We start from the raw sequence: 8812 nt of genomic DNA on the forward strand, positions 1-8812 counted from the left end.
GGTAAGATTTGTTTAAGTAAACAACGAAGTTGCTGTAAATATCTTCACTTGATCTCATCTCCTTTGTCGAATAATCCTCCTGCCGCCCAGGTTCAGGCTAATTTTAAATTTCTCAGTAGGCAAGGAAGGTACTCCTCTTCCCTTTCCTGCTTTCACGCCTAGCTATATCAATCTGCAAGAGTGATTTCACTCTGACAGACTTTTCCTATCAGCTTTGGTACCTTCCCTTTTAATTCTGCCAAACCAAGCACAGCTCTAACAAAATTTTCAGAGGAAGAAACTCTAAAGGCAGAGTTTTCTTAATGCTGTTGTCCGTAACTGCTCCGTGTCCATTCAGTCAGGATGCTGTCAGTCCTGGTAGCTGTATTAACTCCCTGATACTGGCTAAGGGCATATTCAGTTACTCTATATCTTTGTTTTGTGAACCAGTGAAACAAGGTATTTGGGTGCATTTTAGAATATGTGTTAAAGGCATTACATCCAAAGAGACACAAACAGGAATTTGGATAGAATATTCTTGCTTTGCAGGTACAGCTGCACCAATAAATATGCTCCCTGCAAAGGCATTCCCAGCACAACGAAGTGTGGAAGACGCTGACGTCGTCACTCTGAGGCTGAGGACAGTCCCATCTCTCCTGCCTGGTGAGTCTCACCAGTCCTCATAAGCACTCTGTGGTCTTTCCCAGATGTCCTTTTTCCTACTCAAAAGCCTGGTGACTGGGAGTCAAGACAAACCACCGTGAATCAGAAGTTTTATAGAATGATGTAATGGTTCTTCTCATGAGTTTTAGTGAGCGTGTAACAGTGCAAAATCACAGGAACTGGTTTTTGCAATCTGTCTTACTGTAAACTCCTCAGAAATTGGTGGGCCTCGTTCTCTTCAGAGACTGTGCCCATGTGGGTTGGTTATGTAGGGATGAGATCAGAATAAGTCAACAGTTATGTAGACCACAGAAATATTTGAAGAAGGTTATACCTGGGGAAGAGCAGCTAATGCAGGCAATGAGAATTTTCTTGATGGTCCCCTCCATTACAGATCAGTGATATGGTTGGTTGTAAAATACAGAATCATGAAAAAGAAGTCCCGGGGGGGAAAAACGCTAGTTTTTTTGGCTGTTGGGGGGATAAGTTTGTTTGGTTTGGGTTTTTTTTTTTTCTGCTGCAGTGGTGCTGCATTGCTTATTCTGTTGAAATGTTCTCACTGAGATTAAAACCAAGGAAATTAAGGAGGAGGAGTTTAGGAATGCAAAAAATCAATCTCAGTTCAGAGTTTAGGAGAAGGTCAGAGAAGAAGAAAGTCGGTGGAAATATTCCCAGTGCATATAGCTGGGGCTGTGCTGCAGGTTTGTTGCAGCCACAATTACAATGAAAGTCCCACAAGACTCTCCAGTAAAATGTTACACGACTTTGAGGTTGTTCAAATCCTTTCCATGCAGGTGTTGTTGGGAAACACCCTTTACTTGCTGACATAGAGAACTGAGAGTAGGCCATAGGGGTTTCATGAGGAGGTAGATTCCTCAGCATGAATTGGTAAATACAGTGTGAAATATTACCTGAAATGCGATTTGGCAAAAGCTAATGGAAGGGTAAAAGAAGGCAAAAAGACATTTTTTCCTCTGTCTTCCTAAAACATGGAGCCAGTAGTGCAACCACTAGTACCTTTATTCAGTTTTCCATTTCTCCCAATAATCATGAGTGCCCACTGCAATATCCGTTTTTGTTTGAAGTCTGTTCTAACTTCTTTTGGCCTGTATTTGTAAATGACAAATCTAACATCTCTGCGGAGCAAGACAGGTAATTTATCATGGATGTGTGGATACCCAGCTGAGACATCTTATGATCTTAGTTGAACTCTGCAGTCAGTGTCAGCTGGAGGATTCACAGGAATGCTGCCAACTTGGGAAAACAGATTTAATTCTGGAAATACTATTAGATCAAGTAACATAGAGTTGAAAAACTAAAAAAGATTAGATTTTTTTTAAAAATCAAAAATTAGTTTACTAGAATTGTGTGCACTTGTGAATGGTCATTTTTACCATTTCTCCTGTGAGTTTAGCTAGTTTCCCTTGCTGAAAAACTTCCTTGTAAATGCAACAAAGTGCCTGTAGGAAGGAAACCAACCTTACACAATAAGAGATGCCAATATTTTTTAATTTAAGACATTTAAAAGCTAGAATAGATAATATATGTAGCTGTTTAGCAGATGCAAATGACATATGTTCAGTTTAGCTGTAGTTATGGTAATGGAAAATAAAAAATTGGAAAACGTTGAAGGTAAAAAGGACTAGAGAGAAAAGAAATTAATTAGGACTTTCCAAGGGCGTAGTTCAGAAACAAAGCTTAATCACAAAGATGCCAGCACAAATATTTGTTGCTTTTATAGAATAATTTTTATTATGCCTGTATGTGTTTATTCACTATTAAAAAGATCAAGATCATTTTTGTGAATAATGCCCAATTACCTTATATGGAGTAAGATAATTTTACGTTCGGTAATAAAAGAAGGATTCTGTGGGGAGGCAGAAATCCGCTGCCATTGCACCCGTGCTCTTGTCATCCCAGCCGGGTGCTCATTAGTCGATGCTTTTTCTTAGAACTTCAGGTAAGCTGTGCAAGTTTTTTTCCTCCCTAACAGATTAATTACCTGTGAGCGTTCCTTGAAGGAACTTTTCAGCTGTAGATTGGAATATTTATTTTCTCACACATTTATTTTCTTTGTTCACTATCTGCATGATCATAAATTTAATGAGTTATTATTATAGTGTTTAACCCTTGCATATCGTGTTTGCAATGCATTGTTCTTCCCTTATTCACTGTTGATTATTAAAAATTTTAACTAAAATTCTTTCGTCTGTTACTGTGAGAACCTTTTTACTTTGGGATAAGTGGTTTAAACTGTCGTGACTGGAGAACTGTCAGAGTGGAGAGGATAGGGTGAAAACTACCAGTTCCTGCGTTAATACCCATACTGTGAAGATCTTCTTAAAGGAGCAATGTAAGTATTTATACTTTCCAACTGTAGTTGTTGAAAAACAAATGTATTCTTTCAGACTTTAATTGATTCCCCAAGATGTTTGCAAAAGCAACAAAGAATTTTGTGAGAGAAACTGACAGTGGAGGTGACTTGATCCCTGTCTCCCATTTGAACGCCTCAGACAAGCTGCAGCTTCTCAGCTTAGTTACAAAGAGGAAGAAATTCTGGTGCTGGCAGAAGCCCAAGTATCACTTCTTGACAGTCACCCTGAGTGATGTGCTTACTGAAGACAAGCCGATAAAACCAGGTAAAGCCATACTTGGGCAGCACTGCTATTACAGATAAAAAGAATGCAAAACCTAATCTTTTTTGTTATTATTCTCAATCGTGTTACTAGAGGGCTCTTTTCAGAGGAATGCTCTGAAGTATTCTCCATCCGTGGAAATGAGATTGACTGGATCTTTTCTCACATGACTATTCATTTAACTAAAACCAGTAATAATAAGTGTTTGTTTAAAAAAAAAAAAAAAAGTTTAGCCTAGATGGACTACTGAAATTGTGTGCTGAAGGTTGTCAAGCCATATGGTCCTACTGTTTAATAACAGTGCTGTCTGCAGCCACAGGAGCTCCCCTAGAATATTTTTGGGGATTACAGTATGTGATAGTAATGTGAAATTATACTGTGCTCCAGGTCAAAAGGCACTGGAAAAACAGTGTCTTGTTGGCGACAGTGGCCCTGGGAATGCTTGCACAGGCAAGGCCAAGCAGGTTTTACCACTGCTTCCTTTCTTCTTGCACAGACTGTTAAAAATGGTTGACCCTTGTACATCTTTCTTCATCCAGCTGCAGCAGTCCTAACCAGGTTTTAAGATTAATGATCTAGAATCCCATATTTCTGGGCATGTCACAATTCCATACAGGAAAATAGATAAGTCTCTAAGTTTAGATGTTAATTGTAGCTGGCTTGGAAGATTAACTGATTTCTGAGTCAGTCCTTTGGCTTATAGGTATATAAGATTCAGAGTTGTTTTAAGCCAATTAGATGCTTCCATTGGTTTTCAGTGAGCTTTGGAACAGCCCTATAATGAGGTAAGTCAATTAAATGGCAAAATATTAACCCTATAGTACAAGCAAGTCTGCCCTGTAGTTTATAGCTGAAATAAGTTTCAGTCATTCTTTATAAATCATTCTTCCATAGCATCTGAGCTCAGCATTTCAATCACCTTATGTTTTCCTAAAATGGCAAAACATAAAAGATAGCGAAGTGAAGATGATGAAAATACAGAGGAAGCAGAAGTAAGAGTTGCATAGCTGTAAATATCATTATTTACCTACTCAATACTGTTCCTTGCCTTCAGTAACTTGTCATATTTTCTGTACGTTTCTGTTTTTCCGATCACTTCAGGACTTTTTCAGCACTTTTCTTCACAGGTAGAAATTATTTTTATTGCTTTCCTAGTAATTGTGGAGTCTGACTTTGCAAAATATATGGGGAGGTTTGAAGATTTTGTTCAAGGAAGTATTGAAACTTCATTTGGAAGGATCAGCCTGGGAGCTGGAGGGAAGGGCTACGTGGAAAACCAGTCCTCATTTGGAAACCTGAGGAAGCAGGAGATTGACTTGCAGCAGCTTATGAAAGATGTCAAGGACAGGTATGTTTTTAATGCGGGCATTGTAATGGCCAGAAAAGATTACTGAGCTGAAAAGACTTGGGCCAGCTGTGATCACTGAAGAATTGATTCTGTAGGGTTGCCGTAGTTTGAGAATTATTTTTATTGTAAGCTCTCATTTTCAGGTGATAAATCATATATACCAAAATGAAAATTTCCAGATTTTGAGAGCTTGATGGTGAAACCTTTCCCTTTCATTTTAAAAAACATCTCTCTGCTATTTCATCTTACATATTTGCATGAATTACCATGTGGAACAATGGTCAAATCTGTCTTTGGGGAACTGTACTGAGGTAACAGTCTGGGAAAAAAAAGGGATTGGTTTCTTTATGTTACTGGGGCAAATGCTATGGAAACTGAATTCAAAACTACTGATATTCTTGTAAGCACGCTTTATAATTTTGTGTGTGTGTGAGTGACTGTGCTAGAAAATTGGGTTATTTGAAGCTGAAGGAGCAATAAAGGTGAGCAAGCATGGTCAATGCATGTTCTAGTAGTTGAAGAAAATAGAGTTTATAGAATCTGTTGCTCACTGTTACAGGCTGTACTAACTGAGGGGAAAACCCCAGATTTTCTGAACTACAATCTTAATTTTACAAGATATGTAATGCTTCCTGTCCTACTCTGAAATGAGATTGATTTAATCTTGCAATAAGACAGTCATGGACCGAAGCCTACTTAGCAACCAGCTGACAAGTCAGGGGTTTACTCTGTATTGCAGGTCCTGACTCTTGGGAGATGAGGGTGGTTTGTTTGTGACAGCATTGTACCCTAGATCTGTAGGAGGTGGCGTAATACATTTTAATAGCCTTCACTGACGCACTGAAGATAAAGATGATAGGTTTTTGTTATCAGTGCAGAAGTTGTCAGAAGCAGTGTAAATTTTCTTTAGATACACTGATGTTCTAGAAATAATCAATTCTCCATTTTCACAGGAACAAATGGCTGCTGTTCTTTTTATCATGAGCATTCACAAGTCAACAAACTTAATCTAATAAGGCACCTTGCTATCTTTGTACTGAATGCCTTGTTAAAAGCAGAAAATACTGGGCTAAATGTGTGTACCAGGCCTGTAAAATTAGTATGCATCTAGTATCAGAAAAATGGTGTAAGTCAAGATTTAGAATCTTGTTTCTAACACTGGATAGGGTCCTACAGAAAACCAGAGTAGCTTCCATTTAGATCAGTAAGCTTTTACTTAGGTTTCTGCAGTAAGTTACCTACTTGATTCAAACAAATAATCCTCCCATAGCAAATCAAATTTACTTCAGCACGGATTATAATCCTGAATTTAGCTAAATACTTACAAATATATTATCTTCTTTTGAGTGTGGAAAATCAGTAGCTCTACACTGATCTGAATATGACTGTAAATGAGGTTAATGTGTGTGCCCCTTTATACAAGGAGCTAGTTCTTAGATGCTTATAGCTTATTAAGGCTGGTGATGCAGAGTGTGTAATTGATAGCCGGTCAATCTGGCTTCTGCCAGGTCACTGAAAATGATGAGGGTAGCATAAATTTTATTTACTTCAGCATAACGCCAAGGCTGACTGGAGATTGTGGCAATGCCTTAAAAATGAAATTCCAGTTACTCATTCATAAATATTCTGTGATTTATGATGGATTGTGTCCAAGCTTCTAGCTTTCATCTCGTTCATTGTGTGGAATTCAGGAATTCAGCATTCGGGAGTTCTGGTGCCTAGAAGTTAGTGATTTTTGGATGCAAAGCATTATGATATTAAGAGGATGTTTGCCCATCAGTCCTTATGAGATGAGAGTCAGCTAAATGTTCTTGATTCCATCTAACGACATACGTTGCTTGTGCTTGTTAGATCAATTGTTGTTTCCTTTATTATTTCTATATATATAGCCTAATTAAATTGCATTTTAAAATGTTGTTCTTGTATTAGGCTGTTTAAGTCAAAGTTGCAGATAAATAGCAGAAAACACTAAAAAAATAGTCAAAGCAGATATGGCTTCTAAACTAAGTCTTCAGGGTTCGGCAAGCTGGAAGTGCTGAGTGGCAGCAAATCGGTTTCCTGTCACTTGTTATGTGAACCTTCTGAAGGAGAATCCTATTGATCTTTTAATTAGATTCCAGATGCCACATCGGCTCTCCTTTTCTGAAAAGGGGTGACAGCTGAAGGATGTGGGATGAGATCCTTCCCGATTTGCAGAAGCAATGACATTTTAAATGCAGAACACACTTCTTAACATAATATGCAATATAAAGTTAAATGGTACTTTTAGGTATATAAACTCAGCATATTTTATTTTACATGATTCTTGCTCTTTGTATTACATTGTGCTTGCTAATTCACAGAGTACTGTAACATACTGATCTTAGGTCAGAGTCCTATACCTTTAACTCAGTGAGGTTGCTATGGATTTAGGAGTATGTTCCGTCTTCTATTTTAAGGCTTTCAATACTGTCTGCCCTAAGATCCTCGCAGAGAAGCTGATGAAGTATGGGCTGGGTGAGCAGACAGTGGGGTGGCCGAATGGCTGAGGCCAGAGGGTACTGATCAGTGGTACAAAGTCTGGTTGGAGGCCAGTGACTAATGGCATACCCCAGGGGACAATACTGGGTCCCGTCCCATTTAACATCTTCATTAGTTATCTGTGTGATGTGGTTGATGAGCGTACCCTCAGCAAGTTTGTTGATGACACAAAACTGGCAGGAGTGGCTGATACACCCAGAGGGTTGTGCTGCCATCCAGAGGGGCCTCAACAGGCTGGGCTGGTGGGAACCTTATGTAGTTCAGCAACGGTATGTGCAAAGTTCTGCACGTGGAATAACCCCAGGCACCAGTACAGGCTAGTGGCTGACCGGCTGGAAAGCAGCTTTGTAGAAAAGGACCTGGGGGTCCTGGTGGGCACCAAATTGGACATGAGCCAACAACATGCCCTCACTGCAAAGGCCAATGGTATCCCGGACTGCATGAGGAGGAGTGTGCCAGCAGGTTGAGGGAAGTGATCCTTCCCCTCTACTCAGCACTGGTGAGGCCATACCTAGAGTGGAGTTCTGGGCTCCCCAGTACAAGGGAGAGATAGACATACTGGAGAGAGTCCAGTGAAGGGCTATGAAGGTGATGAAGGGACTAGACCACCTCATGTTTGAGGAAAGGCTGAGAGAGATGGAGCCATTCAGCCTGGAGAAGAGGAGGCTTAGGGAGCATCTTATTAATGTATATAAACACCTGAAGGATGGATGCAAAGAGGATGGAGCCAGGCACTTCTGGTGCCCAGTGACAGAACAGGAGGCAGTGGGCACAAACTGAAACACAGGAGGCTCTGTCTGAAGATCAGGAAACCCTTTTTCACTGTGAGGGCGATCGAGGACTGGCATAGGTTATTCAGAGATGTTGTGGAGTCTCCATCCTTGGAGACATGATCTTAGGTGGCCTGCTGTAACGTGGCCCTGCTTGAGCAGGGGGGTTGGACCAGATGACCTTCTAACCTCAGCCATTCTGTATTCTCCCCTCCAGTGAAAAGGATTATGAGGAGGTTATAATCTCTGTAATTCTCATGGGTTAACAAATTCAAACAAATTGTTTGTTTTTACCATTTCACTAAATTGTGTTGGGTGTTTGAAATAGAAGTTCTGAGAGGACAGTGACAGCAGGGAGAAAGAAACAGGACCATGTGGCAGCAGTCAGTCAGTCCACATCAGCTGCAGAAAGGTTTGCCCATCACACTTCCATCGTTTTGTGTGAATGATGCCTAGCTCTATGGCTATCAGAAAAACACGTAAGTGTTAGTAGTGGTATACTCTGGCATGATTGAAAGATATTTTTGCACTGTTGCATATTGCACTTTAATATGCACTTTCATTGATTCAGTTATTATCCACACTGAGACAAAAATAGGTGCCTATTCCTAATCTGAGTGCAGTGGAAATTCTGCCCATTTTGTTATTTATGCTTTAAAACTCCTTGAGCATTTATGCATATGATGAGAAAACCATTCAGTTTTCTACCAAAGGTACTACATGGGTAATACAAAGTCACAGAATTTTGGGAGACAGGATTGAATAAAATCAATTCTGTGTGTCTGTGGAGGGGGACAAATAGAAAATAGAGGAACTATCTGTCACTTGCATTCTCAAAAGTCTTTGGCATTCTTGGGGAGGATGTTCTGTGAAGTAATTGTCAGGTTATTCTGTAG

General features: G+C 39.8%; 1 protein-coding gene across 1 annotated transcript in view; it reads left to right on the forward strand.

The window, feature by feature from the left end:
- Positions 1-548: 548 nt before the first annotated feature.
- The window catches only part of GSDME (gasdermin E), a 24799-nt gene continuing 16535 nt past the window's right edge, over positions 549-8812 (forward strand). Inside the window, exons 1-3 of the mRNA XM_035894088.1 lie at positions 549-642; positions 3084-3281; positions 4434-4626. Of these exons, the coding sequence (XP_035749981.1) occupies positions 549-642; positions 3084-3281; positions 4434-4626 (485 nt within the window). The remainder of the gene's footprint in view (positions 643-3083; positions 3282-4433; positions 4627-8812) is intronic.

This window comes from Egretta garzetta, unplaced genomic scaffold (genome assembly GCF_000687185.1).
Source record: "Egretta garzetta isolate BGI_Z169 unplaced genomic scaffold, ASM68718v1 scaffold94, whole genome shotgun sequence".
NCBI classification, from domain to species: Eukaryota; Metazoa; Chordata; class Aves; order Pelecaniformes; family Ardeidae; genus Egretta; species Egretta garzetta.